We start from the raw sequence: 25,028 nt of genomic DNA, 5'->3' as shown, positions 1-25,028 counted from the left end.
ATGGTCCTGGAGGTGTTTTCCGAGCTGGATGGTTCTGTGGAAACACCTTCAGTCCTTGCCTGTGCTCCCTTGTTGCTGTTTTGGGAAGCCTGCAGGTGTCTGCGTTTGTGTCACAAGTGTTGGTGACACCCCTGCCTTCCCGAGGTGACGTCCCTGCATTTGCAGCAGCCCCGTGCTGCTCAGGTCCTTCATGGCTCCGGGATGACACGCTGGCATGTGACACGTGCCAGGGCAGCGCTGGCATGCCACCACAATCATTTCAGACCCTCCCTGCACTGCCCAGACAGAAAACCTTCCAGCTGGGGGGTGAAGGAGCAGGAGGGGGGATTTGATCATCCCAGAGGGGGTCAGACCGTGGGTTGGAAGCCGTGGCTGGGTATAAGGTTTGTGCCCGGGGTTTGGAGCTGATCTGATGAGCTCTCAACACCCCAACGTTACACCCCAGAACAGCTCAGCATTCCTTGGGAGGCACAAAAGGAGCAGGAGGCTGATGTGACAGCGTCAGGAGCAAAAAAGGTTTAATAAAAGGCAAAATAACAAACTCAAACCGACCCAGGTGCCACAGGCTTGTGCTCCTGGTAAAGACACCTCACAACAGCGATTTGGCTTCTTTGTTCTGTCCTTTTCTACTCAATGGCCCAGGCGGGACCTTTTGGCTCATGGCCAATGAGCTGTCCCCAAACTTGAGGTGAAGCCCCCAAGGTCCTCTCAGTGATTTTTCTGCCTTTTGGCTCATGGCCAATTTGCTGTCCCCAAACTTGAGGTGAAGGCCCCAAGGTCCTATCGGTGATTTTCCTACCTGATCCCTGGGAGAAACTTCTGGGCTCTTTCCTTTTTGGGGGGCAGAGGAAGGTTCTGTCACTCTGTCCACAGGGGGCACGTTCCTGCAGCTGGGGGAGGCTGAGCAAGCTGAGCTCCTCATTCTTGCCCTGCTCGTGCTGAAGGTGCTGGGTGGGCTTTGCCTGGATCCTTTCCTGGATCCTTGCACCCCTCCCAGCCCGGGTTTGGGCTCGGGTTTTTTGGGGTGTGGCTCCAGGGAGAGCTGAGAGCGCCGACCCTGCTGGGAGCAGAGGTTTGGGAGAGCCCGGAGTTACCCAGGGATCCAAAGGGCAAACGGGTTTGGTAGGGGAAGAAATAATGGTGAAAAGCAGCTGTGGAGGCAGGGAAATCCAAAGCAGCTTTTGAGGGTTTTCCTTCATCAGCAGAGGCAAGGGAACTGCAGCTCTGCCCGGTTTGGGATGGGGGCAAGGTCTCGTTGTGGGGCTCAGCAGCTCTGCCCCCATCACCCTCATCCTCCTCATCCTCCTCATCAGCCCCAGAGCTCGGCCCAGCCAGGCTGGAGCTTTGCTGGGTGGGACCAGGAGCAGATCCCTGGAGGAGGAGGAGGAAGAGGAGGCAGAATCTTGGGGTCTCCCTGAGCTCTGCAGTGTGGGGAACCCCCTGCTCTGATTGGTTTTATTCCTTTTCTTTGCTGTTTCCTCCTGGAAAGGGGGGCAGGAGCTGCCCAGCTGTGCCCACCTTGGCTGACCCCGGTGTGACCCACCTTGGCTGTCCCCTCCTCAGCTGACCCCGGTGTTTTCTGTCCCCTCCTCAGCTGACCCCGGTGTTCTCTGTCCCCTCCTCAGCTGACCCCGGTGTTTCCTGTCCCCTCCTCAGCTGACCCCGGTGTTTCCTGTCCCCTCCTCAGCTGACCCCGGTGTTTTCTGTCCCCAGACAAGGCTGAGAACGGGGAGCCCTACCAGAGGAGGAGGGGAGCGGGGCCCCCCTTGCCCGAGGGCCCCCCAGCATTCCCAGCACCCCAGGACGGGCCCCCCCTGGCCAGGAGCAGCAGCTGGAGGAGGATCATGCTGATGATCCTGGCTATCACCATCCACAACATCCCAGGTGAGCCCATCCCTGCTCCCAGGCAGCTCCCCCCGTGCAGACGCCACCTCCCCTGCCATCCCTGTCCCCCTGGCAGATGGCACTGGCTGAGTGGGCGCCTTTGGCCAGGATTTCGGTGCCACATTTGGTGGGGCTGAGCCACGTGAGGCCTTGGCAGCAGCAGAGCCCCGTGGGGAGGGGGCTGGGGGGAGCCTGGAGCAGCTGCAGCCTGCCTGGTGCCAGCCCGGCGTGGGTGGGGATTGGAGCTCCCGAGGGTGGAGGGGGAAGGTGACAAACCCTGCTCCCTTCAGCCTGTGTGCTCAGGCTCTGCAGGAGAATCAGGAATAAACCATGGGGTTTATCTCCTGAGGTAAGGCTGGATTGGGAAGGTGACAAACCCTGCTCCCTTCAGCCTGTGTGCTCAGGCTCTGCAGGACAATCTGCAGTTGGGGTTTATTTCCTGAGGTAAAGGATGGACTGGAGAGGTGACAAACCCTGCTCCTTTCAGCCTGTGTGCTCAGGCTCTGCAGGAGAATCAGGAATAAATCATGGGGTTTATCTCCTGAGGTAAGGCTGGATTGGGAAGGTGACAAACCCTGCTCCCTTCAGCCTCTCTGTGATCAGGCTCTGCAGGAGAATCAGGAACAAACCATGGGGTTTATTTCCTGAGGTAAAGGATGGATTGGAAAGGTGACAAACCCTGCTCCCTTCAGCCTGTGTGCTCAGGCTCTGCAGGAGAACCTGCAGTTGGGGTTTATTATTTATTATTTCCTGAGGCAAGGGTGGATTGGGAAGGTGGCAAACCCTGCTCCCTTCAGTCTGTGTGCTCAGTCTGTGGAGGAGAATCTGCAGTTGGGGTTTATTTCCTCAGGTAAGGGATGGATTAGGAAGGTGACAAACCCTGCTCCCTTTAGCCTCTCTGTGATCAGGCTCTGCAGGAAAATCAGGAATAAACCATGGGGTTTATCTCCTGAGGTAAAGGATGGACTGGAGAGGTGACAAACCCTGCTCCCTTCAGCCTCTCTCAGTGATCAGTCTCTTCAGCAGAATCTGCAGTTGGGGTTCATTTCCTCAGGCAAGGCTGGATTTGGACAGTGGGTGGGAAATCCTGGAGCTGTGGCTCCTGGAGGGCTGAGTCCTGCCGGGCTGGGCTTTGTGGGGCTGCCAGAGGAGGCCCAAGGATGAGGAGACCAACTTGGGATGCTCAGCTGCTCTGCAGCTCTTGGGGATGTTGGAAGTAAAATAAGGCAGCCTTTTCCAGGGCTTTTCTCCTGGTTTCTTCCTCCTCCTCCTCCCCTCCTGCTCTCCTTCCCTTTCTCCCTTCTCTGCTCTGGGCCTGGCTCAGGCTGGGGGCTGCAGGGAAAGCTTCTGGACTGTAACTTTGGGAAGAGCCATGAAGGTTTTGGGAAGAGCCATGTTTCGTTGGGAATTGGCAGCGTGGAGCTGCTGGGGCTCCCTTGGACCCTCACACATCATTTTGTGCCCGGTGACTTTGGGAGTGACTTTTCTCCAGCGCCAGGACACCCATCCTGCATCCCACAGGGACGTCCTGTGTGTGCTCCCAGCTCCTGGGAGTGGCAGAACCCAGGGGAACGCACACAGAGCTGCTGGCTGCTTCCTCCTCCAGCCTCCTGCTGCTCCTGGGGTGGGAATTCTCTCCTTCCAGCTGGTTGGGGGCACCTTTGGGTGCTCCTGGTGCCCCCTGGGGCAGGCAGCTGCCTGGGGCTGCCTTATCCCAGTGAGGAGCTGGGAGTTAATGATTTGCTGCTCTTCCTGCATCACCAGCACGAGCTGTTCCTGGGCATGAACCTGCTCCAGTTTGTCAGCAGCAGCAGCAAAACATTTCTCCCTCCCCACGCCTCTCTTTGGAATTAATTCCAGGGGGATAATTTGGGTGCTGCAGTTCAGCTCCGGGTGGTGCTGGGGGGAGGAAGGCGCCTGGCAGGAGAGGTGAGGAAGGAGCTTTAAATGAGCCACAACTCCAAAAAAAAGGTGAAACGTCTGCACTGAGTGAAGTGGAATCGGATTTCATCCCTCAAAGGAGGTGTCAGGCAGGTGGCACCTCCCTGATTCCTGCCTGCCACCAGCAAAGCAGGTCCTGCAGAGGGGTGACCAGAGTGTCACCCGTGGCAGGAGGGTGGTGCTGATGTGTCCCTGAGCCACCGAGCTTCCCTTTCCCCGCTCCTGCAGGAGCACAGAGCCACCCCTGCACGTGGCAGAGGCTTTCAGACTCTCCCTTGCACCTTGGAGGCCACAGCACCACGGCTTCACCCCCAGAGGGGGCTGAGAGCGGGGCTCAGATCAGCGCTGCCTCCGTCCTGCTGAGCTCCAAGCCCCAAATCCCCCTCCTGCTCTCCCCCAGTGCCTTTCCAGCAGTGCCGGGGACACTGGGGACACTCAGCAAGGCCACAGCCCTGCCCCACACCCTCCTTTCCCTGGGGCTTTGTCCAAAGTCACCTCCAGCCCCGAATCAGGGCTGGAGCTGAGCCCTGGTGCTGCAGAGCCCTCCCCACAGGGTGGGGTGCCAGCAGTGCCTGCGCCCTGAGAAATAATTCAGGCGGGGGATAAATAATTCAGGCTGCCATGAAATCAGGTGAGCAGCAATTTGGGGCTCTGAATTCCTTCTGCTCTCCCGGGGGAAGCAGCAGCAGGGCCTGCTGCAGGCAGGGTTTGGGAATCTCTGCCTCCGCCTGCAGCCCTGCCAGAGGAAAGGCTGGCACGGGTGTGAATGAAGTCAAATTTAATTGGAATTAATTAGCGCAGGGAGCGCTCCTGGTGCTGAGCTGGGAGGTGCTGGGGGTGCTCCAGCCCTGGGAACATCCCTCCCCGCTCCTCAGGCAGTCCTGGAATGGTTTGGGTGGGAAAGGACCTCAGAGCCCACCCGGTGCCACCCCTGTCGTGGGCAGGGACACCTCCCGCTGTCCCGGGTGCTCCGAGCTGGCCCTGGGCACCTCCAGGGATGGAGCAGCCACAGCTGAGATCCCCCGCAGGGCCCCCCAGCCTCGCAGGGAACAGCTGATTGCTGACATTTCCTGGGAATCTTCCCTCTTTCCCTTCCAAACCGTTCCCCGTGTCCTGTCAGCAGCTGCTGTGTACAAAGCCGCTCTCCATCTTTTTTTTAGCAGCTCCTCGAAGGAAAATCAGCTTTTAGGAGCGCTTCAGAGGCGCTGCAGGGCGGATCCGGGCTCACCCTGCGGGGCTCCGAGCTGCCCCGGATGGGCTGGAGCCGCTCGGAATCCCCAAGCTGTGCCTCAGTTTCCCCAGGGGCTGGAGCCGCTCTGAATCCCCAAGCTGTGCCTCAGTTTCCCCAGGGGCTGGAGCCGCTCTGAATCCCCAAGCCGTGCCTCAGTTTCCCCAGGGGCTGGAGCCGCTCTGAATCCCCAAGCCGTGCCTCAGTTTCCCCAGGGGCTGGAGCCGCTCTGAATCCCCAAGCCGTGCCTCAGTTTCCCCAGGGGCTGGAGCCGCTCGGAATCCCCAAGCTGTGCCTCAGTTTCCCCAGGGGCTGGAGCCGCTCGGAATCCCCAAGCTGTGCCTCAGTTTCCCCAGGGGCTGGAGCCGCTCTGAATCCCCAAGCTGTGCCTCAGTTTCCCCAGGGGCTGGAGCCGCTCGGAATCCCCAAGCTGTGCCTCAGTTTCCCCAGGGGCTGGAGCCGCTCGGAATCCCCAAGCTGTGCCTCAGTTTCCCCAGGGGCTGGAGCCGCCCTGAATCCCCACTCCCGGCCCAAACTGTGCCTCAGTTTCCCCAGGGGCTGGAGCCGCCCTGAATCCTCACTCCCACCCCAAACTGTGCCTCAGTTTCCCCAGGGGCTGGAGCTGCTCTGAATCCCCACTCCCGGCCCAAGCTGTGCCTCAGTTTCCCCAGGGGCTGGAGCCGCCCTGAATCCTCACTCCCACCCCAAACTGTGCCTCAGTTTCCCCAGGGGCTGGAGCCGCTCTGAATCCCCCCTCCCAGCCCAAGCTGTGCCTCAGTTTCCCTAGGGGCTGGAGCCGCCCTGAATCCCCACTCCCACCCCAAACTGTGCCTCAGTTTCCCCAGGGGCTGGAGCCGCCCTGAATCCTCACTCCCACCCCAAACTGTGCCTCAGTTTCCCCAGGGGCTGGAGCTGCTCTGAATCCCCACTCCCGGCCCAAGCTGTGCCTCAGTTTCCCCAGGGGCTGGAGCCGCTCTGAATCCCCACTCCCGGCCCAAGCTGTGCCTCAGTTTCCCCAGGGGCTGGAGCCGCTCTGAATCCCCACTCCCGGCCCAAGCTGTGCCTCAGTTTCCCCAGGGGCTGGAGCCGCTCTGAATCCCCACTCCCGGCCCAAGCTGTGCCTCAGTTTCCCCAGGGGCTGGAGCCGCTCTGAATCCCCACTCCCGGCCCAAGCTGTGCCTCAGTTTCCCCAGGGGCTGGAGCCGCTCTGAATCCCCACTCCCGGCCCAAGCTGTGCCTCAGTTTCCCCTGGCTGCTGTCCCAGGCTCCATCCCTGTGCTCCTCCCGTGCCGGTGGGGGCTGAGCTTCCCTTTCATTGCCCGCAGGGAATTGTTTTGGGCACTTGGAGCCTCTTTAGGCTCGGCCCCGGCCCTGCCCGTGCCTTGGTTTGCCGGCTGGGCAGAGAGGATGGAGCCCCGGCCGGGCTGCCACCGCCCCGGCTGTTGAGGGGGAAAGGCTGGATCATTTCTTCCGGAGCTGGGAATGCCATTGGAAAGGCTAAATTGATAATGACAGGAGATGCCAAACTGCAGGCTCTCGCTGCTAATTAATATTCATGCGTGCCGGCTTTAGCAGCGCATTAATTATGCATTTAATCAAGGCCTGTTTATTCTGCCTCAGCTTTGTACCTCGGGTGGCTGTTCGGCTGAGCACTCGCGATTAATTAAAATGTTGCTGCTGGATCACAAATAACAATTAGCGGGGTGCGAGCCGAACAGCCCCCCCTTTGTGCTGCTGCCGAGGGGGGACCCTCCAGGGGTGGCCCTGCCACCCGGGCTGGGTGCTGGGGTGATCCTGGGTGCTCCTGGATGTTCCTGGATGCTCCTGGGGTGCTCCTGGATGCTCCTGGGGTGATCCTGGGTGCTCCTGGATGCTCCTGGGTGCTCCTGGGATGCTCCTGGACGCTCTTGGATGCTCCTGGGGTGCTCCTGGATGCTCCTGGGGTGCTCCTGGATGTTCCTGGGTGCTCCTGGGGTGCTCCTGGGTGCTCCTGGGATGCTCCTGGGTGCTCCTGGAGTGCTCCTGGGTGCTCCTGGGATACTCCTGGGATACTCCTGGATGCTCCTGGGGTGCTCCTGGGATGTTCCTGGGATGCTCCTGGACGCTCCTGGGGTGATCCTGGGGTGATCCTGGGGTGATCCTGGATACTCCTGGGGTGCTCCTGGATGCTCCTGGGGTGCTCCTGGGATGCTCCTGGATGCTCCTGGGGTGCTCCTGGATGCTCCTGGATGCTGCTGGGGTGCTCCTGGCATGTTCCTGGGATGCTCCTGGGATGCTCCTGGGATGCTCCTGCATGCTCCTGGATGCTCCTGGGATGCTCTTGGATGCTCCTGGGATACTCCTGGATGTTCCTGGGGTACTCCTGGATGTTCCTGGGGTGCTCCTGGATGCTCCTGGAGGGCTCTGCCCTGCTCCCAGCCCCGTGCCTCATTTCAGGCTGCTCCAGGAGAGGACCTGGCCGTGCTCTGCTCACCTCCACGCCCTGCGGCTCTCCCTGGAGAATTCCAGAGCCGCTGAGCTTGGAGCAGCCTGCCAAGCTGTGCCCCCACCTTGTCCCCAGCCCCGGGTGCCACCTCCAGGCCTTCCCTGCGCACCTGCAGGGCTGGGGGCTCCGGCAGAGCCCCTTCCACGGCCTGACCCCCCTTCCCGAGGGGAATTCCTCACCCTGAGCCTCCCCAGCCCAGCCTGGGGCCGTTCCCTCTGCTCCTGTCCCTGTCCCTGGAGCAGAGCCCGGCCTGGGGCTGTCCCCTCCTGCCAGGAGCTGTGCAGAGCCACAAGGGCCCCCTGAGCCCCCTTTGCTCCAGGCTGAGCCCCTTCCCAGGAACTCTGCAGCCCCTTCCCAGCTCCCTCAGGAACTCTCCAGCCCCTTCCCAGCTCCCTCAGGAACTCTCCAGCCCCTTCCCAGCTCCCTCAGGAATTCTCCAGCCCCTTCCCAGCTCCCTCAGGAGCTCTCCAGCCCCTTCCCAGCTCCCTCAGGAATTCTCCAGCCCCTTCCCAGCTCCCTCAGGAATTCTCCAGCCCCTTCCCAGCTCCCTCAGGAGCTCTCCAGCCCCTTCCCAGCTCCCTCAGGAATTCTCCAGCCCCTTCCCAGCTCCCTCAGAGGGAGTTGTACCTGATCTGTGGGGTTTGTACCTGATTTGTGGGGTTTGTACCTGATCCATGGGGTTTGTACCTGATCTGTGGGGTTTTTATCTGATCCACGGGGTTTCTACCTGATCTGTGGGGTTTTTACCTCATCTGTGGGGTTTTTACCTCCCCCATGGGGTTTATACCTGATTTGTGGGGTTTGTACCTCATCTGTGGGGTTTGTACCTGATCTGTGGGGTTTTTACCTCCCCGTGGGGTTTGTACCTCACCCTTGGGGTCTCCCTCCTCCCAGGTGAGCTGCCTCAGTGCTGCTGCTTCAATCCCTGCAGTTCCCAGCTGGAATTCTGGATGCTGCAGCTTTTTAAGCCTCCGAGCAGCCCCACAAGGCTCAGGCACGGCCCATGCCCTGTGCCAGGAGCTGCTCCTTCCCGAGCTGGGGCCGGTCCTGGGCTGAAGGTGGGGCTGGGGGTGAGGGCAGGGGGCTGTGGAGCAGATCCTGGGCTGAAGGTGGGGTTAGGGGTGAAGGGAGGGATTGTCGAGCAGATCCTGGGGTGAAAATGGGGGTAGGGGTGAAGGAGGGGGCTGTGGAGCAGCTCCTGGGGTGAAGGTGGGGTTGTGGAGCAGATCCTGGGATAAATGTGGGGTTGGGGTTGAAGGGAGGGGTTGTGGAGCAGATCCTGGGGTAAAGGGAGGGGTTGTGGAGCAGATCCTAAGATAAAGGTGGGGCTGGGGGTGAGGGCAGGGGGCTGTGGAGCAGATCCTGGGGTGAAGATGGGGTTGTGGAGCAGATCCTGGGATAAATGTGGGCTTGGGGGTGAGGGCAGGGGGCTGTGGAGCAGATCCTGGGCTGAAGATGGGGTTAGGGGTGAAGGTGGGGCTGTGGAGGAGATCCTGGGCTGGCTGTGGAGCACATCCTAGGATAAATGTGGGGTTGGGGTTGAAGGGAGGGGTTGTGGAGCAGATCCTGGGGTGTAAATGGGATTAGGGGTGAAGGAGGGGGCTGTGGAGGAGATCCTGGGGTGAAGATGGGGTTAGGGGTGAAGGTGGGGCTGTGGAGCAGATTTTGGGCTGAAGGTGGGCTTGGGGATGAAGGCAGGGGGTTGTGGAGGAGATCCTGGGGTGAAGGGAGGGGGCTGTGGAGCAGTTTTTGGGCTGAAGGTGGGCTTGGGGGTGAGGGAGGGGACTGTGGAGCAGATCCTAGGATAAAGGTGAGGTTGGGGTTGAAGGGAGAGGCTGTGGAACAGATCCTGGGGTGAAGGTGAGCTTGGGGATGAAGGCAGGGGGTTGTGGAGCAGATCCTGGGGTGAAGATGGGGTTAGGGGTGAAAAGAGGGGCTGTGGAAAGATCCTGGGGTGAAGGAAGGGGGTTGTGGAGCAGCTCCTGGGCTGAAAGTGGGGTTGGGGTGAAGGCAGGGGGGATGTGGAGCAGATTTTGGGCTGAAGGTGGGCTTGGGGGTGAAGGAGGGGACTATGGAGCAGCTCCTGGACCGCAGGTGGGATTGTGGAGCAGATCTTGGGGTGAAGGTGGGCTTGGGGATGAAGGCAGGGGGTTGTGGAGCAAATCCTGGGCTGAAGGTGGGATTGTGGAGCAGATCCTGGGCTGAAGATGGGGCTGGGGGTGAAGGTGGGATTGTGGAGCAGCTCCTGGGCCGTGGGTGGGATTGTGGAGCAGCTCCTGGGCCGGGGGTGGGATTGTGGAGCAGCTCCTGGGCCGGGGGTGGGATTGTGGAGCAGCTCCTGGGCTGGGGGTGGGATTGTGGAGCTGCTCCTGGGCTGGGGGTGGGATTGTGGAGCTGCTCCTGAGCTGTGGGTGGGATTGTGGAGCAGCTCCTGGGCTGGGGGTGGGATTGTGGAGCAGCTCCTGGGCCGGGGTGGGCTCGGGGCTGAGGGGAGGGCGCTGTGCACGGCACAGGCTCCGTGTTGTGCTGCCAGATTGCAGTTCCTGAGAAGGGAGGTGATTTCCAGGCTGCTCGCTTTGTCATTAGCAAAAATTGATTGGATTTGCCCTCCCGGGACAGGGCTGGGCCTCCCGGGGGAAGGGCAACGAGTGCAGATTGCATCTCAATTACGAGCAGCACTGATTGTGGATATGAATATTCTCCCAGCTCCATTAAAAAGCTGGGAACTTCCATTTGGAATGGTGTTTTGTTGGGTTTTTTCTGGTCGGGTGCTGAAATCGAGGCCGTTTTCCAATTGTTGGCTGTAATGAGGGTTTGGGAACCTGCTGGGGCTCAGCAGAGCGTGGGAGCAGGAGCTGCACCCGTGGAGCTGTGCCTGGGCTGGGCGATGCCTGATCCTGGAACTGCAGCGTCCCTCCCGCCTGCCTGCTCCTGGGCTCCTGCACCCCAGGGGGTGGATTTTAGGGCCAATTCTGGGGGATTTTAGGGCCAATTCTGGGGGATTTTAGGGCCAATTTTGGGGGATTTTAGGGCCAATTCTGGGGGATTTTAGGGCAAATTTTGGGGGATTTTTGGGATTTCCTTACCCTCCAGCCCTGTTTTAGGGCTGGTTCTGCTCTGGTTTTGCCCGTGGCCTTGGCTCCAGGCTCTGAGGAGCTGCCAAGTGGGATTTGGGGACACTGGGGACACTTGGTGACCCCCAGATGCAGAGCTGGTACCCACTGGGGAATTTTAGGACCAATTTGGGGGGATTTTAGGGCAAATTTGGGGGGATTTTAGGGCCATTTTTGGGGGATTTTTGGGATCTCCCTGTTTCAGGGCTGGTTCTGCTCTGGTTTTGCCCCGGCCTTGGCTCCAGGCTCCGAGGAGCTGCCGAGCGCTCGGCCGCGCCTCAGGGATGGGAATGTTGTGCTCATCCCGGGAATTGCTGCTTTTCCTGCTGCTTTTCCTGCTGTTTCCAAGGCAACTGGGAACTGTCGGGGCCACGAACCCCCACGCGGTGCCCCTTCCCACCTGTTGGAATGTTCACCTGAGCCCCTCCTTGGGGGCTGAAAATCCCTCCGGGTTTGGTTCTGTTCTCTGAACATTGCCCCCACCACTGCTGGGAGGGGAGCGAGGAAAAAAACCCAAAAAACGGGGATTTTAAACCTCAAAAATGGGGATTTTAAACCCCAAAGATGGGGGGTTTAGACCTCAAAAAATGGGGGTTTTAAACCCCCAAAATGGGGATTTTAAATGCCAAAAATGGGGATTTTAAGTGCCAAAAATGGGGGTTTTAAACCCCCAAAAATGGTGATTTTAAATGCCAACATGGGGGTTTTAAACCTCCAAGATGGGGATTTTAAACCCCAAAAATGAGGGCTTTAAACTCCCAAAAAAATGGGGATTTTAAACCATAAAAAAATAGGGATTTTAAATGCCAAAAATCGGGGGTTTGAACCCTCAAGATGGGGATTTCAAACCCCCCAAAAATGGGCATTTCAAAGCCAAAAATGGGGATTTTAAACCTCCAAGATGGGATTTTAAACCTCAAAAATGAGGGGTTTAAAACCCCCCAAAAATGGAGATTTTAAACCCCAAAATGGAGATTTTAAACCCCAAAAATTAGCGGTTTAAACCCCCCAAATGGGGATTTTAAACCCCAAAAATGGGGATTTTAAACCTTTAAAAAATGGGAATTTCAGACTCAAAAAATGAGGGTTTTAAACCTCCAAAATGGGGATTTTAAACCCCAAAAATGGTGATTTTAACCCCAAAAATGGGGGGGTTTCTTTTCCTCTGAGGCTTCTCAGGAGAAGAAATCCCGGCAGAGGGATTTCCATGGGACACCAGGTGCCTCCGGTGCTCGGGTCCGTGGCGGGCGCTGCTGGGTGGGACAGGGGGATCGGAGCAGCGGGACCCCCGGGCTGGCCCCCTCCTGCCCTCACTGCTTTCCCGCTGTTTCAGAGGGCCTGGCCGTGGGAGTTGGCTTCGGGGCCGTCGGGAAATCCGAGTCTGCCACCTTCCAGAGCGCCAGGTAAGAGCTGATCCCGCTTTTTGTGCGTCCCTGCGCCTCCTCGGAGCTCGGCCGGCCCTGCCGGGGCTGGGGATCCGGGCTTGGTGGAACCCGCCTGGAAGCACCAGGGTGCCAGAGGAGCGGAAGAAATTCCTGGTGCTGGGATTTCAGGATCCAGGATCCCGGGATTCCCATCCTGCCCATGATCCCGGGATTCCCATCCTGCCCATGATCCCGGGATTCCCATCCTGCCCAGGATCCTGGGATTTTCATTCCTGCCCAGGATCCTGGGATTCTCCATCCTGCTGATCATCCCAGCTCATCCAGGATCCCGGGATTCCCATCCTGCCCAGCTCATCCAGAATCCCAGGATTCTCATTCCTGCCCAGGATCCTGAGATTCTCCATCCTGCCCATGATCCCAGGATTCTCATTCCTGCCCAGGGTCCTGGGATTCCCATCATTCAGGATTTTGGGATTCCCTATCCTGCCCAGGACCCCGGGATTCCCATCCTGCCCACGATCCCAGCTCATCCAGGATCCCAGGATTCCCCATCCTGCCCAGGATCCTGGGATTCCCATCCTGCCCATCATCCAGGATCCTGAGATTCTCATTCCTGCCCAGCCCATCCAGAATCCCAGGACTCTCTATCCTGCCCAGGATCCCAGGATTCCCATCATCCAGGATTTTGGGATTCCCCATCCTGCCCATGATCCCAGCTCATCCAGGAACCTGGGATTCCCCATCCTGCCCAGGACCCCGGGATTCCCATCCTGCCCATGATCCCAGTTAATCCAGGATCCTGGGATTCCCATCCTGCCCTGGACCCCGGGATTCCCATCCTGCCCACGATCCCAGTTCATCCAGGATCCTGGGATTCCCCATCCTGCCCAGGACCACGGGATTCCCATCCTGCCCATCATCCAGGATCCCGAGATTCTCATTCCTGCCCAGCTCATCCTGAATCCCAGGATTCCCACCCTGCCCAGGACCCCGGGATTCCCATCCTGCCCACGATCCCAGCTCATCCAGGACCCCGGGATTCCCACCCTGCCCATCTCCCGGCCCTTGCCGGGATTCTCCTGCGCGTTTCTTTGCTGCCCCCGGGTGTGCAGGCTCCGTTCCTGCGCCCGGGATCCTCCGGGAGCCGCAGCTGGATCAGAGAACCCACGGAGAGGCTGTGCCCGGGAACGGGAATGGGAACGGGGACGGGAACGGGAACGGCTCCCCAGTGCCAGTGGGCAGGCTCGGGTGGGACACTGGGAAGGAATTGCTCCCTGTGAGGGGCTGGGATGGAATTCCCAGAGAAGCTGTGGCGGCCCCGTGCCTGGAATGGGGTTTGGAGCAGCCGGGATGGCGGCAGCGCCCCTTTTGGGGTGTCCCCATCCCCGGGCAGGAGCATCCCTCGCTGCTCCTTGGGAATTTCCGCTGCTCCTCCCCAGGCCGGGGGGCTCCAATCGGCGAAACCAAGCTGGGGTGGAACGCCAGGAATTCCTTGGAGCAGATGAGGAGGGCAGGGCTGGGAGTTTGGGAAGCGGGATCAGGGGTTCTGTCAAGGCCAGGGTGGGCTGGGCACCAGCCCCAGCTGGAGACAGAGGATCTGGGGAGCTCCGGAGCTCTGGGAGCGGATTTTTGGCCGAGCTCTGCCTTGGGGTGGAGCCGAGTGTGGGATTTTTGGGGGGTGGGGTGGTTACAGCAGAGGGGTTTGGGGCGGTTTTGTCACATGGGACCCCCCGAGCTTCCTCTGCCCCTGCCTGGGGACATGGGAAGCTCAGGGGGATCCCTGGGACAAAAAGGGGATCCCTGGGAGAAAAGGGGGATCGCTGGGACAAAGAGGGGATCCCCAGGACATAAAAGGGATCCCTGGGACAAAGAGGGGATCCCTGGGACAAAAAGGAGATCCTTGGGAGAAAAAGGGGATCTCTGGGACAAAAAGGAGATCCCCGTGACAAAAAGGTGATCCCTGGGACAATAAGGGGGTCCCTGGGACAAAACTCTGGGGGATTGTGGGCTGGATGGCCCCGGAAAGGTTTGATAAATGCAGGGAGATTGAAACCAGGCAAAAATGAAAACTCGTGACTCTCCCCAGAGCCTGACCCAGCTTGGCCCTGAGTGGCCCAAGAGTGAAAACAGCTCCCAGCAGAATGCAATGGAACAATCACCTGTGGGTGAACAATCCCCAAACACATTCCACACCAGCACAGCACAGGAGAAGCAAATGGGATAAGAATTGTTTTCCTTTTCTCTGAGGCTTCTCAGCTTCCCAGGAGAAGAATCCTGGGCAAAGGGATTGTTCAGAGAATGTGACGGAGACAGAACAGGGTTGAACAGGGGAGCAGAGGCAAGGAGCAGAGGTGTGGAACAGGGGAGCAGAGGGAAGGAGCAGCTCTGTGGAACAGGGTTGAACAGAGGGAAGGAGCAGAGGTGTGGAACAGGATTGAGCAGAGGTGTGGAACAGGGTTGAACGGAGGTGTGGAACAGGGTTGAGCAGAGGTGTGGAACAGGGTCTAACAGGTAGGGCAGGTCTGGGGAAAGGGCCCCGTGAGCTCCTTCCCACCTGGAGCCCTGATCAAACACCTCGGCGGGCGGCCCGGGGGCAGCCGTGATGTAATCGCGGCAACCCCAAACAATCGGGCCTTTCACGGGCAGATAACAATCCCAACAGTATGGAAGGGCTGCCATGCAAGAATACACACGCACATTCTCCACTGCGGGGAACTGAAAGCCCGAGTGAAAAGGGGCTTGTTAAGAATATGTAGCCTGCTTTCATAATCACTCCCTCAAAGAATAGGCCCTTGAAAACAAGGCTTTAGGCTTATAGAAGGCTTTCTGTGCCTTGACCTTGCAAACACGCAGAGATGCCAGCTTTTTTTTTTTCTTTTTTTTTTTTTTTGGCGAGTGAACTCGGAGTGTCGCAGCAGAGGGGGGCAGCAGCTCCGGCCCGGGATGTTCCCGGGGGACACGGAGCTGTGCCGTGGGGGAGCCCGGCCAGCAGGGCGTGGATTCACCTTTTCTTCCCAAAAACGGGGCTGTGCTGCGTGGCAGGATGAGCCAAGGCCAGGGCAGAGCTCGCCTGTGGGTGACACGGGTGCTGGGGGTGCTGTGCCCAGCTTGGGGCAGTTCTGGGGGACGTGGCTGTCCCGTGGCTGTCACCACCCCCGTTTTACAGACGGGGAGGTTGAGGCAGAGCTGGGAAAGGCAACGCATCCTCGGTGGGTCCTTGGTGCTTCCAAGGAGGAGGCACCCAAGGGGCATTTCTGTGCTGGCGACAGAGCCACCAGTGGGACACTCTGGCAGAGTCTGGTGGGATTGTCCCTGTGATTGTCCCTGGATGTGCTTCTGGGGGACCAGCTGAGGTTTGCGGGCTGGGGATGAGCTGCAGGTTGTCCAGCCGCACACAGCTGTCCACAGAATCCCAGGGTCACCGAGGTTGGAGGAGACCCCCACGGCCACCCAGTCCAACCTGTGCCTGATCCCCACCTGGTCACCAGCCCCGAGCACCGAGTGCCACCCCCTCGGGCACCTCCAGGGGTGGCAAAAATCCGACCAGACGGGATCTGGCTCCACCACCCCTCTACCCCTTACCCCACCTTTCTTCTCCCCTCTTTGGAGACCCCAAACCCTTCACCCCAGGGATTTCCGTGTTGGCTCGTGCCCGTGTCCCTGTCCCCCGTGTCCCCCGTGTCCCCCGTGTCCCCCGTGTCCCTGTGCCACCCGGGGCCGGGCCGTGTCTCTGTGCCCGTGTTTTCCAGTGGATTCCCTTGCAGCCGGGGGAAGCCTTCCAAGAATCCCCACCTATTTCCGTCCAAAGGCGCCTTTGTTCCCCTGGACACAATGCGGCTTTGATCGCTGCTGCCCGCCCGGGGCTGCGGCGGGAGCCGGCAGCTGTGCCCGCCGGGAGGGACGGGATGGCCCGGCATGGAGCGGCCCTGGGGACAGGAGTGTCCCTCGGCATGGAGCGTCCCTCGGGATGGAGCGTCCCTGGGGATGGAGCGTCCCTCGGGATGGATGGAGTGTCCCTCGGGATGGAGCGTCCCTGGGGATGGAGCGTCCCTGGGGATGGAGTGTCCCTTGGGACAGGATATCCCTGGGGATGGAGTGTCCCTGGGGATGGAACGTCCCTCGGGATGGAGTGTCCCTTGGGGCAGGATGTCCTTTGGGATGGAGCATCCCTTGGGACAGGAATGTCCCTCGGGATGGAGTGTCCCTGGGGATGGAGTGTCCCTTGGAACAGGACATCCCTTGGGATGGAGTGTCCTGGAGGTGAATCCCCTTTCCTTCTCCTGGCCAGAGGGGGGGTGGCCCCCGAGGTGCCCTTGGGGTGGTGACCCAAGGAAGGCAAATGGGAAGGTTTAGGTGTTCCCCCACTGGCATGGCGTTCTCCTGGTGTTCCCACACTGGCACAGAGTTCTCCTGGTGTTCCCAGGCTGGCACAGAGTTCTCCTGGTGTTCCCAGGCTTGCATGGCATTCTCCTGGTGTTCCCAGACTGGCATGGAGTTCTCCTGGTGCTCCCAGGCTGGCACAGCGTTCTCCTGGTGTTCCCCCAGTGGCACGGAGTTCTCCTGGTGTTCCCAGGCTGGCACAGCATTCTCCTGGTGTTCCCAGGCTGGCACAGCATTCTCCTGGTGTTCCCAGGCTGGCACGGAGTTCTCCTCATGCCGAGGGGATCAGTGTCCCGGGAAGGCCCTGGGATGTCCCTGGTGGGATGTCTCCAAGGAACGTGTGGTCCTTGGGGACTGGGGCCTGCAGAGCAGATCTCCGTGGGACAGGGAGGGGCTGGAGGCCAGGAGATGCCAGGGGGTGTTCTCAGCGTGGCCAGAAGGTCCCTTCTGCCCCAGGGAATGAGGAGCTCCACGTGCGGGGCCAGCGGTGGCCTCGCTCCGGTCGCTGGTGGCCTCTGCTTGGGTCGGTCCCAACTGCAGCTGCCCCGGAGCAGCACCAGGGAACAGCCACGGAGAGGGATGAAGGGATCCCTTTCCTGGGAGAAGGGATGAACCCCTGCCCTGGGCTGGGCACTCGCTGCAGCCCCAGCGTAGGGCTGGCACTGCCTCCTGGCTCTGGGGAGCCCACGTGGACTGTCCTGGGGCTGTTCCTGGTTCTGGGGGTCCTGGTTTTGGGGAGTTCCTGCTTTTGGGGAGCCCACATGGACTGTCCTGGGGTTATTCCTGCTTTTGGGGAGCCCACATGGACTGTCCTGGGGCTGTTCCTGCTTTTGGGGAGCCCATGTGGACTGTCCTGGGGCTGTTCCTGCTTTTAGGAGCCTGCATGGATTGTCCTGGGGCTGATCCTGGTTTTGGGGAGTTCCTGGTTTTGGGGAGCCTGGCTGGATTGTCCTGGGCTTGTTCCTGATTTTGGGGATCCTGGTTTTGGGGAGTTCTCGGTTTTGGGGAGCCCACATGGATTGTCCCGGGGTTATTCCTGCTTTTGGGGATCCTGGTTTTGGGGAGTTCTTGGTTTTGGGGAGCCCACATGGACTGTCCTGGGGTTGTTCCTGGTTTTGGGGAGTTCTTGGTTTTGGGGAGCCCACATGGATTGTCCTGGGGCTGTTCCTGATTTTGGGGATCCTGGTTTTGGGGAGCCCACACGGATTGTCCCGGGGGGCGTGTGGGAAGGAGAGCAGGCACAAACCCCTGATGGGTTTCTCCTGGATCTCCCCCCACTTCCCTCCCTTCCTCCTCCCCTGGGGGGTCAGCCTGGGGGTCCCTGTTCCCGGTGGGATGGGGATGGGGGGGAGCTCCCCCCTTCCCACACAGACCCCTCCATTCACAGCTCCGGCCCCGTTCATTTGTTGTGGCCAGGAGCAGCAATAGCCGCTTTGTGCCGAGGGGGGAAGGAGGAAAAAACCCCCAGAGCCCAGACAGCGGCTGCAGTGTTTTCCAGGGGGGATGGTTTTCCCCCTCTTTGCCCGGAATAATGTTTGTGATTGTAGTGGCCTGTCCTGCTCAGGGAAACCCGGAGCCTCTCCCCCTCGCCCTCCCCTCTCCTGCAAACCCTGCAGAAGGTTAAACAACCCGCAGAGGTTTTTCTCACCGGGCTTGTTTCGCTCACAGGAAACGAGGGGGTGGGAAAAGGGAGCTGGCGGCTGCTGGCAGAGCAGGAGCTGGGCTTGGAGAGGCTCCGGGGATCACTCGGAGCCCAGCCCCTCACTGCCGGAGCCCCCCGGGCTGCTCCCGCTCTCGGTGACCCCCAGTGCCACCGGCAGAGGCTCCCAGGCTGGGACGGGGGTGTGTGGGGAGCCCAGGGCACAAACACCGGCCCTGCTTGGTGCCCGAAGCGTTCCCCCAAAATCCCGAACCCCTGCAGGGCTGCCAGGGTGGAGGTGGATGTGCCAGGAGCTGCTCGGGTAGGGAATTCTCCCCTGGGAGGAACAAAATCCTTCCCTGAGAGGGTGGGGAGACCCTGGAATAGAATTCCCAGAGCAGCTGAGGCTGCCCCTGCATCCCTGGAGGTGCCCAAGGCCGGGCTGGGCAGGGCTTGGAGCAGCCTGGGATAGCTGGAGGTGTCCCTGCCGTGGCAGGGGGTGGAGTGGGATGAGTTTCAAACTCCCTTCCCACCCAGAGCATTCCAGGATCTGGGATTCCGTGGCTGCTGGGCAGCCCCGCTGTCCCCTCTGCTGGGTTTGACCCTGGAGGTTCTGAGCGTTCCCTCTCCGTGGGATGCAAGAGGGGGAAAGGAGAGAAAGCAAAGCCCTGGCAAAGCCCCCCAGGAGGGGGGAACCTCAGCCCTGCCTCAAACCTGGGCTGCTCCAGGTGCCAGCACTGGGAATGCTGCAGCTCCCGGGAATCCCGGGGCTGGAATCCCTCCAGGGGCCTCCCAGCACAAGTGTCTTCTCCTCCGTCTGCTCCCTGCTGCTCCGTGGGCTGCTGCTGGAGCTGATGGAAGCTCTGGAGCTCCCGGGGGATGGAATTTGCTGGGATCCCGTTAAATTTGGGCGCTGGGGCTGCGAGCACTTCCCCTGAATCCCTAATCGTGTCCCTTTGTCCCTGCTCCCGGCAGCCTGTCCCAGGCCGAGCTTTGCCCCTGACAGAAATAAATGGATTTGTTTGTGCTTTTTTTAGGAACTTGGCCATTGGGATTGGGATCCAGAACTTCCCAGAGGGCCTGGCCGTCAGCCTGCCCCTGCGTGGCGCTGGATTTTCCACGTGGAAAGCCTTCTGGTGAGCTGTCCCTGTGCTCCCTGAGCCTCCGGCAGCCCCTCCTGCCCCTGATCCCCCCATCCGTGTGCAGCTCCCACGGGAGAGGCCCCTGGGCCGGGCTGGCTCTGGATCTGCTGTGTCCCTGTGCTGCTGGGAATGCTGCAGCTCTCCAGCCCCGTCCTGCTCCCTCCACACCCGCCAGGCTCAGATCCAGCCCCTGGGTGCCAAGGGGTGCATTCCTGATCCCAGCAAAATCCACATCCCAGGGATCAATCCCTGATCCCAGCAAAATCCACATCCCAGGGATCAATCCCTGATCCCAGCCATCTCCACATCCCAGGGATTAATCCCTGATCCCAGCCATCTCCACATCCCAGGGATCAATCCCTGATCCTGACACATCCCAGGGATGCATCCCTGATCCTGACACATCCCAGGGATGCATCCCTGATCCCAGCAATCTCCACATCCCAGGGATCAATCCCTGATCCTGACACATCTCCACATCCCAGGGATCAATCCCTGATCCTGACACATATCCACATCCCAGGGATCAATCCCTGATCCTGACACATCTCCACATCCCAGGGATCAATCCCTGATCCTGACACATCTCCACATCCCAGGGATCAATCCCTGATCCTGCCACATCCCAGGGATCAATCCCTGATCCTGACACATCTCCACATCCCAGGGATCAATCCCTGATCCTGACACATCTCCACATCCCAGGGATCAATCCCTGATCCTGACACATATCCACATCCCAGGGATCAATCCCTGATCCTGACACATCTCCACATCCCAGGGATCAATCCCTGATCCTGCCACATCCCAGGGATCAATCCCTGATCCTGACACATCTCCACATCCCAGGGATCAATCCCTGATCCTGACACATCTCCACATCCCAGGGATCAATCCCTGATCCTGCCACATCCCAGGGATCAGTCCCTGATCCCAGCAAAATCCACATCCCAGGGATCAATCCCTGATCCCAGCAAAATCCACATCCCAGGGATCAATCCCTGATCCCAGCCATCTCCACATCCCAGGGATCAATCCCTGATCCTGACACATCACCACATTCCAGGGGATGCATTTCTGATCCCAGCAATCTCCACATCCCAGGGATGCATCCCTGATCCTGACACATCTCCACATCCCAGGGATGCATCCCTGATCCTGACACATCTCCACATCCCAGGGAACAATCCCTGATCCCAGCAATCTCCACATCCCATTTCGGTGCCTGCACTGAGCTCCAGATCCTGCACTGCCTCTATTATTATTATTATTATTATTATTATTATTATTATTATTATTATTATTATTATTATTATTATTATTAAATTTTTACGTCACTCCATTTTTCTTTCCCTCCAGGCAGCATTTCAACCCCACTCCTATTTTCCCCCTTTTCCCTGAGGTGCAAAAGCCGAGGGCACAGACCCTGGCAGCAGGAGCTGTGTCCTGCCCCTGCCCTGGGGGATGGACGGAGGCCAGGGGAGGCTCCCAGACTGCTCCAAACTTTTGTTTTCCTTTCCTCCCACCCACCTCCCTGAGCGCTGGGGCTTGCAGCGGGATTGCTGCTGCTGGGAAGGGATTTCCCATGCTCCAGAGAGGTGGGACCCATCCTGGAGGGAGAGGGAGGGAGTGGGAAGGAGGTGGCTTTGAGGCTGGGGCCAGGTGTCCCCTTTGGGACTGAGTTGTGCTGACTGGAAGTGTTCCCTCGGCCTGGGAGCTGGATCCCCAAATCCCACGGAGCTGTTGGGGGCAGGAATTCCATCCTGCCGGGAAAATTCAGCCGGGTTAGGTCAAACCTTTGCTGTTGCCATAGCCCAGGGGCTGGGCGCGGCCGCTGTCCGACTCCTCCCGGGCACCGGGAGCAGCGGGGACGGGGCGCTGGGAGCCCCGTGTCCCTTTGGGATGGCCGGGCCAGCCCCGCTGCGGCTCTCCAGGGCTGTTGTGGCTGTTTTCCTGGCAGGTACGGGCAGCTGAGCGGGATGGTGGAGCCCCTGGCCGGGCTCCTGGGCGCCTTTGCCGTGGTGCTGGCGGAGCCGCTGCTGCCCTACGCGCTGGGGTTCGCCGCCGGAGCCATGGTCTACGTGGTGATGGACGACATCATTCCCGAGGCGCAGACCAGGTGAGACCCCCCCGGCCTCTGGGGGGTCCCTGGGAACGAGGAGTGGCCGTGGGAAGGGGGAGTTTGGGAGCAGGGGGATACGAACCCCAGCCAAGGCCTGGGACGTGGGGATGGGCTCTGCCCCTTGGCTGGGTGGAGGGGCTGGGAATCCTCCAGGGGGCAAACTGAGAGAAAAGGGGAAGTTATCCCCTGGGATGGGGTTTGGGATCCTGGGAGGAGCAAACTGAGAGAAAAGGGGGAAGTTATCCCCTGGGATGGGGTTTGGGATCCTGGGAGGAGCAAACTGAGAGAAAAGGGGGAAGTTATCCCCTGGAGATGGGGTTTGGGATCCTGGGAGGAGCAAACTGAGAGAAAAGGGGGAAGTTATCCCCTGGGATGGGGTTTGGGATCCTGGGAGGAGCAAACTGAGAGAAAAGGGGGAAGTTATCCCCTGGAGACGGGGTTTGGGATCCTGGGAGGAGCAAACTGAGAGAAAAGGGGGAAGTTATCCCCTGGAGATGGGGATTGGGATCCTGGGAGGAGCAAACTGAGAGAAAAGGGGGAAGTTATCCCCTGGAGACGGGGTTTGGGATCCTGGGAGGAGCAAACTGAGAGAAAAAGGGGAAGTTATCCCGTGGAGACGGGGTTTGGGATCCTGGGAGGAGCAGACTGAGAGAAAAGGGGGAAGTTATCCCCTGGAGACGGGGTTTGGGATCCTGGGAGGAGCAAACTGAGAGAAAAGGGGGAAGTTATCCCCTGGAGACGGGGTTTGGGATCCTGGGAGGAGCAAACTGAGAGAAAAGGGGGAAGTTATCCCCTGGAGATGGGGTTTGGGATCCTGGGAGGAGCAAACTGAGAGAAAAGGGGGAAGTTATCCCCTGGAGACGGGGTTTGGGATCCTGGGAGGGTCAGGATGCATCCAAGGGATTGCTGTGCTCCCTCCCCAGGGGCAGGGGGCTCGGGAGCGTCGGGGCTGGGATGGGAGGCCAGCAGCATTCCCTCCCCCAGCGTTCCCCTCTCCCCGCAGTGGCAACGGGAAGCTGGCATCCTGGACGTCCATCCTGGGCTTTGTGGTGATGATGTCCCTGGACGTGGGGCTGGGCTAGGCCAGAGCTGCCCTGCCAGGAGGACGCAGCAGAGCCCCGCGCCGCGGGAGCGGGAGCCGGACACGCCTTGGCCCGGGACTGGATCTGTACATAGATTTTTGGGATCTGGTTTGGTGTTGATTTCCTCTGATTTTGTATCTCCCCCTCCCCTCTGGGTTCCTGGCGATGGTTTCCAAGCACAAACACGGGTGGGTCCTCCCAGATCCTGGTTTGGGGTTCCTCTCGGAAGGGGCGTGGGATGATGCTGGGCTGGTTTCTCCAGGGAGAGGCATTTGGGATTTCGATCCTCTCTGTTGTGTCAGAGGTTGGGAATTCCCTGTCCTGTGTGGAGGCTGGTCTGGGGTTAAGCGCCGAGGCCTTGAAATGGAGTAAGCTCCTTGTGGAGCGTGGAATTGCAGCCTTTTTTGGGAAGGTTGAAGGCACCAGGGCTGTGACAAGCCATGGGATCTCAGGTCTTCCACATCCCGCCAGGAATGTGCTGCAGGGAATTGGTTTGGATGGATGGAGATAGTCCAGGCAAATAAAGATGAATTTCCTTGGGATCTCTGCAAGAGGGAAATGTCATTTTTTCCTCAATGTGTCCCCGAGGGGCGCTGCTCCGGTGTGCTGGGGCCAATGCTCCGGGGTTTTCCATGGGAAAAACACCAGGAAAGGAGGATTTGAGTGGTTTCCGTGCAATTCCACGTGGAGCTGTCCGGCCTTCCCAAGGGATTCTGGATTGCAGCTGCTGCTTCCGGGGATCAGGACTCCCTGAAGGGCCAAGCCAGGGTTATCCTGCTCACCCGTCAGCTGCAGGAAGGGCAGGAGCTGAGCCAGCAGCGGAGCATTCCGGGATGAATGGATGGATGGACGGATGGATGAATCCCTGGGGATGAACGAATTATCCCACCTGGCTCATTATCCCTGGCTCTGGAGAGCCACAAACGCTGCGTGGACATTCCTGCCTCTTCCTCCGAGCGTTCCTCGTGGAGCGGCCCCTCCTGGGAGGAGGATGGCTGAGGGAATCCTGCCCATCCCCGTGCCCAGCGACGAGGGAGCTGCCAGCCTTGGGAGCATGCTGCAAATCCCATCTCCAGCTGCCCTAAACCCTCCTTGGGCTGCTGCTCAGTCCCTCTGGAAGTGGGGCTGGGATGTCCCAGACCCGCCTCGGGAGCAGGCTGGAATAAACGGAGCTCTCCGTTTTGTTTGGTCCTTGTTTTTTTGGATGGAGCTCCTCGGTGTGTCCCTCTGGGTGATCCAAAGCTCCTGTTTGCTGATGGATTTGACCTTTTAACTGTGATTGCTTCCAATAAATGGGAAATGGAGTTTGCACGGGGTTGTTTCGATGCCATAAATCCACGGATTCGCTCCTCCTCCCTCCTCCCTCCTCTCTGCTGGGTTTCCTTTCTCCAGCCTCGTGATTCCGGGCTTTCCAAGGTCCTGCTCTTGGCTGGGAAATCTTCCTTGGGGCTGGGAAAGCTTCCTTGGGGCTGAGAAAGCTTCCTTGGGGCTGGGAAAGCTTCCTTGGGGCTGGGAAAGCTTCCTTGGGGCTGGGAAAGCTTCCTTGGGGCTGGGAAGGCTTCCTTGGGGCTGGGAAAGCTTCTTTGGGGCTGGGAAATCTTCCCTGGGGCTGGGAAATCTTTGGGGCTGGGAAAAGAGAGGGAAAGCCCAGGAGAGGCAGTTTCAGTTTCACCCGGGGTGCGCATCCCCAGGGCTGAGCTGGGTCCCTCCAGGCACGGAGGAAATTTGGGAATTCGGCCTGTGGCAGGATAAGCAGGGGGTGTCAGGCCCTTCTTTTGAGGGGGTGGCAGCTGTCCCTGCATGCCAGCGCAGGAGAGGGAAGGGATCTGCCACAGCTGGGAATCAGAGCCCTCCCGGTGTCCCAGTGCCAGGGCTGGGATCTCCCACTGCCCTCCCTAATTCCAGCCACACTGGGGGGGCTCTGGAAAGCTCTGAGCCCTCTGTTTCCAGCCAAAAAATCTTCAAAACCTTCAAATCCTCGGGGATGTCCCGGCCTTGGGGCTCTCCAGCCTGTCAGGGATGTCTCCTGGTTGAATCCCTGGCGTGTGGTGCCAGCTGGTACCAAAAATACCCCTGAGGGAGATGGAGGCAGCGTTGTAATCAGATTTCTGGGAGGAAAATGCCCCAAAAGCATTCGATCCTGCCTGGAAGAGCCAGGATGGAGCCTGGACAAGGAGCAGGCAGGGAGAGAGGCAGGAATCCCAGAGGAAAATCCCTCTTGTCTGCTTGTCCCCTTCTCGTTCTCCACCCCAATCCCCCAGCCTGTGTTTGTGGCCTCTTTGCTGCTGCTTTTGGGGATGTTTTGGGGTTTTCCAAGCCCCGCTGGTGAACGGGGTGACCCGAGAAAGGGAAAACAATGGGAAAATAATGGGAAAATAATGGGAAATCCCCCAATTCCTCCCAGCCCCGGGGGTGTCTGTGCTTGGCACTGCAGGTGCTCTGCTGCTGCCTGTGCACGAGGCAGCTCCCAGGGCTTGGCCGAGCGCCGTGGCTGTGGCAAAGCCCAGGAATGCAGGGCTGGGTGGATTTTCCTGCTTTTATTCTGGGCTTTTTTTGTGTGTGTTTCAGAGGCCAAGCCGTGGAGGCGCTGCCTGGGGCTGGCACCATCGGAGGCTGCTGAGGAGAAG

At 59.6% G+C, this 25,028-nt stretch overlaps 1 protein-coding gene across 1 annotated transcript; it reads left to right on the top strand.

Moving 5' to 3' along the window:
• SLC39A11 (solute carrier family 39 member 11) lies at positions 1–23,345 on the top strand. Its single transcript, XM_038157579.1, has 6 exons — positions 1–31; positions 1,714–1,884; positions 11,985–12,054; positions 19,093–19,191; positions 21,158–21,316; positions 22,323–23,345. The coding sequence occupies exons 1-6, from the start codon at positions 1–3 to the stop codon at positions 22,399–22,401; spliced, it is 609 nt and encodes a 202-aa protein (XP_038013507.1). The 3' UTR covers positions 22,402–23,345.
• The last annotated feature ends 1,683 nt before the right edge of the window (positions 23,346–25,028 follow it).

Source organism: Motacilla alba, chromosome 18 (genome assembly GCF_015832195.1).
Source record: "Motacilla alba alba isolate MOTALB_02 chromosome 18, Motacilla_alba_V1.0_pri, whole genome shotgun sequence".
Classification (NCBI taxonomy): Eukaryota; Metazoa; Chordata; class Aves; order Passeriformes; family Motacillidae; genus Motacilla; species Motacilla alba.
This window is presented reverse-complemented; position numbering and strand designations above follow the sequence as displayed.

Excerpts from the sequence above, each read along its gene's own strand:
- SLC39A11 (XM_038157579.1), top strand. The coding sequence starts at position 1 with ATGGTCCTGGAGGTGTTTTCCGAGCTGGATG. Across the intron at positions 1,885-11,984 it reads CACCATCCACAACATCCCAG|AGGGCCTGGCCGTGGGAGTT; the intron begins GTGAGCCCATCC and ends CCGCTGTTTCAG. Across the intron at positions 21,317-22,322 it reads ATTCCCGAGGCGCAGACCAG|TGGCAACGGGAAGCTGGCAT; the intron begins GTGAGACCCCCC and ends CTCTCCCCGCAG.